At 38.9% G+C, this 13,382-nt stretch overlaps 1 protein-coding gene across 7 annotated transcripts in view; it reads right to left on the bottom strand.

The window, feature by feature from the left end:
* Positions 1 to 9,884: 9,884 nt before the first annotated feature.
* tlcd4b (TLC domain containing 4b) overlaps positions 9,885 to 13,382 on the bottom strand; it is a 37,172-nt gene continuing 33,674 nt past the window's right edge. For all 7 annotated transcript variants that reach the window (XM_058412708.1, XM_058412699.1, XM_058412716.1 and 4 more), the window contains one exon: positions 9,885 to 13,369. In XM_058412708.1, coding sequence (XP_058268691.1) covers positions 13,030 to 13,369 — 340 coding nt within the window. In that variant the 3' untranslated portion in view covers positions 9,885 to 13,029. The remainder of the gene's footprint in view (positions 13,370 to 13,382) is intronic.

The raw sequence follows: 13,382 nt of genomic DNA, 5'->3' as shown, positions 1-13,382 counted from the left end.
TGTAGATCACATAATCTCAGAGACATCCAGTACTATCACACACGTCACCTTGTACACCGAATGTACAATGCTGATGAGGTGTATGTGTGTTAGGAATTTCTCTTTATGGTCACAATATTTGAACCCAGGCAATAAAATAGTTGCAGATGTTTTTCCAAAAAGGAAACAGTGATAGCTGGTCATAATTCTGTCTTTTTTTTTTTTATTTATTTTTTATTTATTTATTTATTTACTTACTTACTTACTTACTTACTTACTTACATACTTACTTATTCATTCATTTTTATTTGATTCTTTTGCTGTTAGAATACTGTTATTCATGGATAGCTCGTTCCAGTGTGTTTATTGTTTTAAAAAAAATATTAAGGATCAATTGTGGGTAAACGGATCAAAATACAGATTTGTGAACACTATTGTCTTGGCCCCATTGTGTTTGAAACACAGGTGATATGGAGAAGCAGGTGTAGACTAGACTGTTCTGTTTCATTTCGCTCCAAAACACAGAAAACTATGTAGACTTCTCTGGCAGTTAGATAAATGAATCATTTCCTCAACTCTGCCAAAGAAGGGGGTGTTTTATATCAAATTTCCACACACAACACTGAAAAAGAAAACAGAGGGCTACAGTGAAGGAGAGTCTGATGAGTTTGCCTCAAGCTCTCTGTAGCTCTGAATGTTACCTAGTACATGCCACTGGATGTAAAGCAAGTAATACTGTGGACGTTTGCTGCAGGTAAAGAAAGTGGTACTGCTGTGGCACTGGATCAGTTACAACTGCATATACTAGATGTGCAAAGGTGTCTTTAAACATATATATTTTTTTATCATCTCATGATGGTTTCAGCTCAACATCAGAGCAGAGGAGGAAAAACAACCCAGTGAATAGCTCCTCTTCTCTTCACTCAAGTTTTGATAAATAAATATTATACCATCAAATTTCATTTCCTCTGGCTTATTTGCTTAAAGTTTCATTGAAATAATGTTTCATCTCTTTGATACACTAGGCCCTAGGCCTAGGTGATTTCTTGCTAAGACATTGTGCATGCTTTCTATAAAACCTACATTGACCTTTGGTAATGGTGTAAAAGCACTGGTCTGGGATTTCAACTCACATCCTTCCAGGCAGTAGTGCAGAGCCTTTAAGGAATACTTCAGCAGTTTTCAACTCAATCTCTAATCTACTAGAAGTGTAAACCTCAGGCTTGCACAAATTACCATATGATTTGAGCAATGATTTGATATTTGCTGATATCACTGAATATGCTATGATAGGATATGATGTGATGTAATAGCCTCTAACAGATATGCAACATTCAGAATCTGGGGAAAACTTACCATTAATTCATGATGATATCAAACATACTGTTAAGTATCAGAATTATAGGCAAATCAACTTGATTGCTATTAATGCATCGGTTAAATCCAGTCTGTTACATTCCTATCTGTTACTGTTAGTAGTAGTGGCTTACTGTTTAAGGCTCTGTGTGACTGATCAGAATGTCAGTGGTTCAATCCTAAGTACTGTCCAGCTGTTATTGTTGGGTGAATCATGTCTGATCTCAGTTTCCTAATAACAAGCTAGGATATGTGAAGAAAAGAATTCCACTGTGCTGTATTGTACATTTGACCATCAAAAGCTTTCTATTTCCTTTAATCAGAATAATTTGTCCTTTCCAAGGACAAACATTTACAAAGAAAAAAGTGTGGTTACTACATCAGTATGATGCACAGACGCTACACTGAGAAGTTTAAATAACCAAAATGATGTTTTTACTAGATAGCTCAAATGCACAGAAAGTTAGATTAAAACTATACCAGCAGCATTGGTAAGGGATTCTGTAACCTTTACTGTTAGCGTGCAAGACTGATTTTGAGCCTTTGCTAAAGAGCCACAGATTGAAGAGTGAGACTAAAATATTTATTGATGGAATCCAACTGCCCTTAGACTTAGAGAATAAATTAGGTTTTAGGTTTTCTTCTTTTGTTTTTTCCTTGTTTTTCCTTGTAACTGGAAAACATATCTAATTTATGGCAATCAACTGTTCACTACAGATGTTTAAGTTGGGCATTAGGTTGAAAAAATGCTGGCATTGTCCTTTAACATTCAAGTTCTTAAAACAAAAATGTTGTTCAGTTTTAAGAAACTTTGTACAACCCAACTTTTTGAAAAAGCATCTAACTACCATCATCTGACAACCGCATACAATTTTTGGTTGTAAAAAACCTGTAGTGCTTTGGGCCTAGAAATTTAAAATTTTAAGTTTCATCATCTTCTTCTACTTTTTCTTCTTCTTCTTAATATATATAATAATAATAATAATAATAATAATAATAATAATAATAATAATAATAATAATAATAATAATTAACACTGGACTTCTATTGCTTACTGATACTGCAGCTGTACTCCACCAGTAAGCTTCACTTTATTCAGTTTCTCACTAAAGTCCAAAGTGGCAATAAAAGTCTACACATCCAATTTTTTCTTCATCTTCAGATCTCTAATAGAAGCCTATAGATTTTGTGCCAAAATAGAAGGGATATTTGAGATATCCATGCTCTACTCTATTGAGATTGAAACCCCAGTCATACACTATATTGCCAAAAGTATTCGCTCACCCATCCAAATAATCAGAATCAGGTGTTCCAATCACTTCCATGGCCACAGGTGTATAAAATCCAGCACCTAGGCATGCAGACTGTTTTTACAAACATTTGTGAAAGAATGGGTCGCTCTCAGGAGCTCAGTGAATTCCAGCGTGGAACTGTGATAGGATGCCACCTGTGCAACAAATCCAGTCATGAAATTTCCTCGCTCCTAAATATTCCACAGTCAACTGTCAGCTGTATTATAAGAACGTGGAACTGTTTGGGAACAACAGCAACTCAGCCACGAAGTGGTAGGCCACGTAAACTGACGGAGCGGGGTCAGCGGATGCTGAGGCGCATAGTGCGAAGAGGTCACCAACTTTCTGCAGAGTCAATCGCTACAGACCTCCAAACTTCATGTGGCCTTCAAATTAGCTCAAGAACAGTGCGCAGAGAGCTTCATGGAATGGGTTTCCATGGCCGAGCAGCTGCATCCAAGCCATACATCACCAAGTGCAATGCAAAGCGTCGGATGCAGTGGTGTAAAGCACGCCGCCACTGGACTCTAGAGCAGTGGAGACGTGTTCTCTGGAGTGACGAATCGCGCTTCTCCATCTGGCAATCTGATGGACGAGTCTGGGTTTGGCGGTTGCCAGGAGAACGGTACTTGTCTGACTGCATTGTGCCAAGTGTAAAGTTTGGTGGAGGGGGGATTATGGTGTGGGGTTGTTTTTCAGGAGCTGGGCTTGGCCCCTTAGTTCCAGTGAAAGGAACTCTGAATGCTTCAGCATACCAAGACATTTTGGACAATTCCATGCTCCCAACTTTGTGGGAACAGTTTGGAGCTGGCCCCTTCCTCTTCCAACATGACTGTGCACCAGTGCATAAAGCAAGGTCCATAAAGACATGGATAACAGAGTCTGGTGTGGATGAACTTGACTGGCCTGCACAGAGTCCTGACCTCAACCCGATAGAACACCTTTGGGATGAATTAGAGTGGAGACTGAGAGCCAGGCCTTCTCGTCCAACATCAGTGTATGACCTCACAAATGCGCTTCTGGAAGAATGGTCAAAAATTCCCATAAACACACTCCTAAACCTTGTGGACAGCCTTCCCAGAAGAGTTGAAGCTGTTATAGCTGCAAAGGGTGGACCGACATCATATTGAACCCTATGGATTAGGAATGGGATGTCACTTAAGTTCATATGCGAGTCAAGGCAGGTGAGCGAATACTTTTGGCAATATAGTGTAGCTAAAGAGAAGCCGCAACATTGCATGATGCTGCCACCACAATTCTTCACTATGGCTATGTTGTTCTTTGGGTGATAAGCTGTCTTGTTTTGTTTTTACAACAAACAACAGTTTCTGGAAATATTCATGTACACATGATTGCATAAATAATACACTGATCAGGCATAACATTATGACCACCTGCCTAATATTGGTGTTGGTCCCCCTTTTTGCTGTCAAAACAGCTCTGACCCGTCATGCACTGTGTATTCTGACACCTTTCTCTTAGAACCAGCATTAACTTCTTCAACAATTTGAGCAGCAGTAGCTTGTCTGTTGGATCGGATCACACGGGCCAGCCTTCACTACTTGCATCAATGAGCCTTGGCCGCCCATGACCCTGTCACCGGTTCACCACTGTTCCATCCTTGGACCACTTTTGATAGATACTGACCACTGCAGACCGGGAACACCCCACAAGAGCTGCAGTTCTGGAGATGCTCTGATCCAGTCATCTAGCCATCACAATTTGGCCCTCCATCAAACTCACTCAAATCCTTACGCTTGCCCATTTTTCCTGCTTCTAACACATCAACTTTGAGGACAAAATGTTCACTTGCTGCCTAATATATCCCACCCACTAACAGGTGCCATGATGAGGAGATCATCAGTGTTATTCACTTCACCTGATTGGTGTATTTGGCAAAGTTTTGGTGGACGATTTCTTCACCGTCTTTTTTATTCAATTTATTTATGTTTTTTTTTGTGAGAAAGGGTGTCTGCCTTGTCACCCTTCAGAAATGTGAACAATATTGAAGAGCTCCTTTGGTGCTTTTAATGTTGTCGGATGTTAACAGTCTCCTTTTGTCAATTTTCAAGGAACATCCTGTTCTTGGTAATGTCACTGTGTTGTTCTGATACAGCTAATGGTTTTGTGTTATCTTAATTGATCATTTCCAACAGTGAGATCCAGTACATGCTTTGTAAGTTTACAAACCAAGAGGTAAAGAAAATCAGGCAGAAAGGGCTGCTCTTTATTTGGGGTTAATCAGAATCCTGTCACTGATGACTTTTTGTCATTGAATGACTTTGAACATGAGTTTGAATGTGATGGGTCATTCTGAGCACAATCCCATTCCAGTGTATAAAAGGGTGTACATACATATGCAACCATGTTATTGTATATTCCAGCCTTCCTATAACACTATAAAGCAATTCAGTTCAATTGTCTTATTTATATAGAAGATAAATAAAGAAAAAAAATCACAAAACAGCTTTAGAGAAATATATAAATTTAAGATAGAAATGAAAAAAAAAAGATCACTTTATCCCTAACAAGCAAGCCTAGGCTTTGGTGACAAGGAAACACCTCCTGAGGCGATATTAAGACCTTGATAGGAACCAGACTCAAAAGCGAACTCATTTTCATCTGGGTGACACCAGACAGCCTAATTATAAACTAATTTCCCTTCTATAACTGTAAACTAAATAGTGTGTAATAATGTGTAATTGTGTAACCAAGAAAGTCTTTAACTCCTTTTTCACCTGTGTTGGTTTCTATAGCATTTTATTTTTTACATCACAAAATCCTTCACTTTTACCAGTGGTGAGCAGACTTTTTATATTCCCTGTAATATATAAAGACCTTTGAGAAAGTGAAAAGGTGCATGAGTCAGATACACATCAGAAAAGGAAAAAAAGAGACGTAATATGTAGAGATTCGTTGCTCATGTCACCCCATAGACATAGATTTGTTCACATTACAAAAGAATGTTTCCAATATTAGGCTACAGGAGAGCGTGAGCAGAGTATTACGTCACGTCTTTGGTACAGTAGCTCCAGAGAGCAGCAGGATCTAGCCTTCTTGTAAACATTCTGAGGACGGAGATGAAGCAGCAGAGGAATTCGGTCGCTTTATTTGGTCATGGCTGAGGCTGAACCTTCTCCTGCTCTGGGAGGCAAAAAGAGACTGAAAGCTAGTTACATTGTGAACCTTGATATCCAGCTGGAAGGTTTAAAACAGATGTGGGTTTATTGAGTCAGTGTGGCTATGCTATGGTACATTGAACAGCCCTGGATGAGAGTTATGCAGCAATTTCGACCCATCTGATCTATAGGACTAAACTATGTAGGTTATTTTTCCATTGTTGAGTTTATTATTCACATAAATACATGACTGCAACACTGAGATATGTATCTAACTGGTGCATCTAATTAAACTCAGGCTAATATAGCATCATGTCCTAAAACTTATAAATATATATATATATATTATATAATAAATATTTTTGTATTAAATAACATACTGATGAAGAAAAATCAACATCACTGTTTAGTGAATCATATCACTCTTTCATCTGTGCTTTACACAGGAAATACTCCAAACAAGTACAAGCACTCCTTTACCGCATTTGATGTTTTAAATCATATCATTATTCATCGTTCACACAGCCTTTAAAGGAATACTTCTTTGAGTATATATATATATATATATATATATATATATATATATATATATATATTTAATACACCAGAGGCAAGAATTTTAAAATGTTTTCCTGTCCTGAGTGTATAACTCAAAGGCAGTCAAAGCTCCAAATCTGTATAATTTACCCTTTGAGAAATGGGACCCAGTGGGACTGCTATTTCAAAGGAAAGAATTTGTAATTATAATGGCTCTAATCACACATGGATACCTCAAAACCTTAATCAAATAATAAGCAGAACTAGTTTTTAGTGTAATGTTGTAGTTTTGCTGAAGAGCAGCACTGGCAGGACTTATTAGTTATCTAGTCATCCGAACATGTGGCAAGTCATGCAGATACAGGTCAAGAGCTTTAGGTAAGGTTCACATCAAACACCAGAATGAAGGAAAAGTTTGTTTGTACCAGAAGGTTTAGTTTGAGTATTTAAGAAACTGTTGATCTCATGGGTTTTTTTTACCCACACAGTCTCTAGAGTTTATACAAAATGGTGCAAAAAAAACCTGTGCAGAGGGTCTGGAGGTTGAAACACCTCGTTGATGAGAGGGATCAGAGGAGAATGACCAAACTGGTATGAGCTGAGAGGAAGTCGATAGTAACTCAAATAATCTTCAATACTGTGGTGAGCAGAAAAGCATCTCACAACGCACAATACCAGCCCATCAAACCTTCAGGTGGATGAGCTACAACAGCAGAGACCACATCAGGTTCCACTCCTGTCAGCCAAGAAGAAGAATCTGAGGCTATCATGGACACAGATGTTGCAGAGATTGCAATTTTGCCTCATTCTGATCTTACATTAACAGATGCTCTTGACCTGCATCTACATGATTTTATGCATTGTTCCCTAATTTGTGTGAAATGTACTGATTCATAGTTTATATTATGTTCCACAATGAGAGATTTTTTTTATCATTTTGCTAATTTAGGAAACAGAGAAAATCTTGTGTTGTAATTTGACAGGAGAAGTTAGCTGGTTTGCTCAATGTGACAGTAATCAGAGAAGAGTTTTTGTGGATATCATTGTGGTAGGGAAAGGTCATGAAACATTGCAACTTCCAGAGAAAGTGAGAATTGCCGTGGCAGCATCTGAAGGGGGCCTTTCCAGAGATTTCCCTCCTCCTCTATTTCTTCTGTTCTGCACTTCTAGGCTGCCTGGCTATTTATGGTAGAAGGCTTCCTCAACCTTCGAAGCAGAGAGGAATTCAGTAGGTTGGTTCAAAGCTGCTAATCATCCTGCCCTACTTTACCGTGTGTTTAGTAGGTGATAACAGTCATTCGTTAGAGAGGGATATATAATAACCAACTGTGCTGCATGCAGAATGAGCAGCTCTATAACATTTCACACTGGGTCTTCATAACCACTGACTGGAAAGTCACTTTAATCATTTCAAGAGAAAGCGTTTTTAAACATTTGTTTCTAGAATTTTAAAACACCTTCCTAGCTTCTTAGTACTTCAGTGTAACTTTGAGATCTGCTAACCTTTATAGAACCAAGTCTGTAATCTGGCGCGATGAATAAATATGCTCTGGAAAATGTCTTCTGAGGTGGATAGACATGTAATTCATGTGTTTATATCATACACTGCAAGATACGTAAACAATACTGAGTAAAGCCCTGTTCGAAGAAATCGTCAGGAAGTTGAATTAGATTTGTTTAATGTAAGATATAATGAGATATACAGTTGATGGCAAAAGTTTTCACCCCCCTCCCGGACATGGATTTGAGTGTACCTTCATTTTAAAATATATCTTTAATTAAAAAGAGATGTTCAAAATGTTAAAAAATACAAGCCATGTGTATGCTGCAACCAAATGACAAACTCAAGAGGAAAAAGGTTTTCTGAACAGGATTTGGATTCTCACCATGACTAAGCGGGTCCAAAAGATGCTCAGTGAATAGAAAAAAAGGTTGGATGTGTATCTAAAAGCAAATTAAATAGGTACTGGATGAGATTCCATGCACTGGAATAAGATGTTCTGTCACTGAGGATCTTATTATTATCGTCGGAAAATGACCAGATATAAAGATTTTTTCCCCATGATGATTTGATACCAGTGATAGAAGGATAGAATAAAATAGACGGCCAGTGTTAGCAGTCTCACACACTGTATAGATCATTTAAATCGATTTACTGTATCTTTAAATGTGTGAGTGAGGTTGTCATCAAATCTGTCTCCACTGAAAGCTTTCCATATGAGATCTACAAGCAAATCATTGTTATGAAAACTACAGTGGCATGTCTACGTAAGCAGCTACCAACTTCAGCATGTGTAGAGATTTCTGGAACAGTTGTAACTGAAAAAGTATGATGGGATCTATGATGTGAGGGATTTAGTGGAGCTCTCTCTGTGTGTGTGTGTGTGTGTGTAGCAGGCCTGATTTTCATTGAGAATGTGATACAGTATGTGACCATGTTTGGTAAAAGCTGTGCAGACTCTGACCCAGCCCCATTGACCAGGACTCCACATGCAGGACTGGATTCAATCAGGGCCTGGTTCGCTACCTCACACATACTTCTCTTCTACCTCTCCTGTTCTCTACCTATCCCCCGTTTTTATTTCTGCCTCAGCATTCTTCTCATTCAGATTAAAATCTTTAGGTGGCCAGTTTTGGCAGTGGACTAACTCGTTTTACAGGGGACTAACTTTGTAAAACCATTATGATGGTCAGTATGTGAAGGATTTTTATAGTGTCTAAAGTTCACAAGTGATGCTTAAGACGTGACTATTTTGGATTGGACCCAAGAGAAAGCATGATGTCACCAGGACCTCAGTGTTCATCCTGTATCTGTTCATTGTATCATAGTCTTCTTTTGATTAATAAGCTAGCTAACAAGTGGTGCAAGGACACATATAAACAAAGGATAAAGCATTTGTCCTAAATAGGCTACAGGGGAGTTTCACCCTTATGATCTCTGGTGTGAATCCCTGAAGTGCTGGAGGAAATCAGGCTGCCTGTTGTTAGATTTGCAAAGCACCATGACTCTGAGATTTCCTAATGCAGTTCGTCATCATTAAAAAAAAAAAAGTTCTGTCTGAATCAGCATGACTGATCCGCTTCAAAATAAAGCGATTCAATCTATTTTTTTTCCCCCCGAGCAGCGATTTAACAAGCGCTTCATTTCAATCAAGCTTCCATTCGAGACTGAGTAAACAACGGACTTCTGCATATGACCTGAATGCTGCTAAATCACTTTTAATGTGGAAATAGGTATTTATAGAGCCAAAGAGCAAATCATAATGGGCTTTAAAATCCAGTTTATAGACTTCTATAAAGCTAAGAGACATTAAACTGATAAATACAGTGTAATAATATACATACAGATGTTTTATGTGATTAAAGTGCTCTTCTATTGCATTTAGTGCAATGATTCAATGAAGCAACTGTTGCTGAACTTTAACTCTCTTTAACATTCAAATAAATACACAGCTGACTATCGGTCATTGTTAGTTCTAGCTAAAGGAATGTAGTAGGTGTGACTCAGAGTCAGCCTGCAGGGGAGAACTGTACATCCACTATGACTCACATGATCATGTCCTATAACGTTGCTGTCAAATGAAGACAAGAAGTAAACACCTTGATTTTCAATGCCCTTGGATTTATTGAAAAGCGACAATTTCAAGTAAGACACAACTGCTGTTATGTCAAAATCATGCTATTTGAGTTTTGAGACAGAGCCTTGCAATGCCCAGTTTAAATTTACACTTTCATATTAAAATCCAGAGACTCAAAACAAATGGGAAATATACATGATGCGGTAAAAGACAATAAAAGGGAGTTAAATGCAAAATGAAGTACAATCATTATCGTTCTATTCTTACTTGTACTCTTTTACTCACTTATTACTTTTTTCCATTGTTTATTGCTGGCTTAAGTCTATTTTTTCAGTTACTTTTCATTCACATTCCATATATAATCTGATTACTTGGGATGTGCCTGGCCAAATGATTGCACAACATGAAAATCATTGAGAGAAACTCTAGGTAATCAAGACTAATTCTTTGTATATTCTATGCATGCAGCATGACAGCATTTCATTGACTTTTCTTTCTAAATGTACAAAGGAATAAAAACAAATAATCTTTAGCAGAGATGCTAATACTAATGCCCTGTGCTAAACTTTACAGCCTAAAGAGTTTAGCTGTACCATGTTTACTATCTAAATCTGGGAGATGGCAATGTTATAACTGATGAAGGAACTGTAAAATATGTAACCTTATAATTGATGAAGAAATGTGATCATATCAGCTAATAAATCCCCCATCCCCAAACTGAAATGCATGCCTTGTGCAAATAACAACTTCAAATACTATCATCCAAATACTATAAGGTTTCATTTCATTAACACGTTGTCTATACTTGTACTGAAAAGGTACACAATTTCAAGAAGTGGTTTCCAGTCAAAAGTGGACACACGTGCGATTTGTTGGTAGCAGCTCCACACAGGTGCACGTGAGAGAAATCCTACAAATGCTACATATCACGTCGTACCGCTGCTCGCACAGAACCGTCACCCATAGCTTATGTTGAACAGCATCACTGGATTGAATTGCACTAGAATTACATATACAGAACCCGGCACTGGCTCGCACAGCTCAGTAAATAACTTTAATTGTACCGATAGATCCGATTCTTGTCACAGCTTGAAATACTGAAGATCTGAGAAAGAATTTCTTTACTGACACAATGTAAGGCAATAAACTACGTTTTCCACGATTCCCACTCGCTGTATCGGCTCTTTCCGGCAACATTTCAGAGTGCCAGGTTATACAGAATTCCAATAACATTTGAGAGCTATACATGCTTTTTTTCGAGGCAAAATACTGACTCTCATACGGGTTAAAGCGTTTGTATTACTACAAAAAAAAGCACTGCATGAAACAATTAGACAAACAGAAACCCCATATTATAATTCAGTACAAATTCATTAAATCAAAATGAATTTAAAAGACAGAGGTACTCAGCTGAGCAGTGTGTAAATTCACAGGAAACGTAGCAGTCATGCTTGGTGTTTGAATGTCTGAACTTAATATATAATATGAAGCATATGTATTGCCATGTTTATGCATGAATGGACTTATTAATCAAATATTATTGGTGAAGAAACACACTAGTGCAGCAGTGCCAAGTCCAGTCCTGAAAAGGCCAGAATACTGCACACTTTAGTGATTCCGCTGCTTAAGGACATCTGATTCAACTTACCGGTTAATTACCGGATTTAAGAGATGCACTAAAGCTGGAAAATGTGTGCTGGACCCAGGCCTTTGAGGACTTGTGCACCCCTGTGCTAGAGCATGTGTCAGTGTTGTGTTAATTAAATGTCAGGATATCTGCGACTATCTGCGATAACTGATACATTTTGATATCCAAGGTGCTGAAATTATTATTTGTGCTTAAGTCAAAAGTGGACAAACGGGCCAAAACGGCACTGCCGGCATATACACAGGGAAACAATAATTGTATGCACATCCCAAATGAATACATTCTGAATAAAGGACACGGTCGGCTTTCACGTGCTAGAGCTGTCGGTTCTGACAGCTGAAGCAGATGTACCATTTAGACGCACTGGCTGGTAAGTAGGAAGCACCATAGACTATGAGAAACAACAGAAATCTCACAAAGTTTGACATTTAAAAAAATGCCACATACTGAGACCAATCCAAGGGGGAAAAAAAAAAGGAGAATTACAGAAAGGTCAAACTCAGGCTCCAGACAGAAGTACTAATCAAATTGAGGGGCTGTCAGCAGAGAGAAAAGACATGTTTGCCTTAAGCAGACTGAAAGAATGGATACACAGCATTGCCGAAAATCAAGCTAGCCGAGCTAACCACCTAACGCACGTGTATACAGGCTTTATATAAGCATGATGCTAACGTGCATGAAAGAGGTGATGGTGACATGAGCATTTCACTGCCATTGGACAAGGCACCTGCAGGAACTCTTATTAAGCTTCTCACACCCTACATGGCCACAGAGACACATTTTGTTGTGAAAGGTGAGGCCCAGGGAGGCTTGGACGGTAATACTGCGAGCAGGGACTCTATCAGGTTATGACAACATGATTGGAGATCTTTCTCTGTCTATTTCAGTCCATGAGAAGAGCCTTGGTACCAAGATAGAGAGGTAGAGATGAGATTTTACCAATGGATAAATCATTAAATTACAAATATTATGTGATGTTAGGAGGAGCAGTGGCGCCTTTAGTGCTTTTCCAAAAAAAAAACTGAAAAGAAATGTTGGAATAGACACAAAAAGAAAAAGAAAATCACTGGAGTTCAAAGAAAATGCTCCAAGACCTGTAGATAAGAGGCACAGTGGTGTGTTTGGGTGAATGTTCACTGTGTCTAAAAACCGGAAGACCCCAAGAGGTGGTACATCTGTCAGACGACTGACAAGAAAATCTTTACAAGGTAGCTTTCATAATTCGAAGGTTGTCTCGAAGGTATATCTCTATGTTCCATTTCTGATCCTTGGGTTTTGAGGCACTTTGTGGCTGAAGCAATAGGGGTCTGTACTGTAATGCTTGTTGATGTTCTTTCCCACAATGCCTCTTGGTGATCTCCAACCCAGGCAACAGAGAACACTGCAGACTCCACTCTCTCTCTCGGCAAGTTAGCAAATAAGCAGCAGCTACCATGTTCCTGGTATGGCAGGGAAGACTAACATCTAAAACCGTGGTCCAGTTTGCCACTTTCAATTCCGTCCCCTGCCTACGTTGTTGTTCAGTCCATATGATTGTTGACATGGTTTAAGTCATCAGAGCTTGCCTTTCCACCTTTCTTCCTGCCACTTGTTCCACTGATGACCCTGTAGCAGCCACGAGCAATTTTATACATCCATACAACGTTGAGCACATCCAGACACACACAGGAGACGATCCAGGCCACCTGTGCACCCAGGCCAAGCCTCTCAAAGGCAGGCGTGCCGAATGTACTGAACACTTTCACCCAGTATGGCGGCATCACAGCGATGCGAACCAGGAAGAAGGCCACGGCCATGGCCACGCCGTTAGCCACCACCAGCCGGTGAGAGCGAGGGTACGCCAGTGCTTCAAAGAACCACCTGGAGAGAACGA

The sequence above is a fragment of the Hemibagrus wyckioides genome, linkage group LG02, assembly GCF_019097595.1.
Source record: "Hemibagrus wyckioides isolate EC202008001 linkage group LG02, SWU_Hwy_1.0, whole genome shotgun sequence".
NCBI lineage: Eukaryota > Metazoa > Chordata > Actinopteri > Siluriformes > Bagridae > Hemibagrus > Hemibagrus wyckioides.
This window is presented reverse-complemented; position numbering and strand designations above follow the sequence as displayed.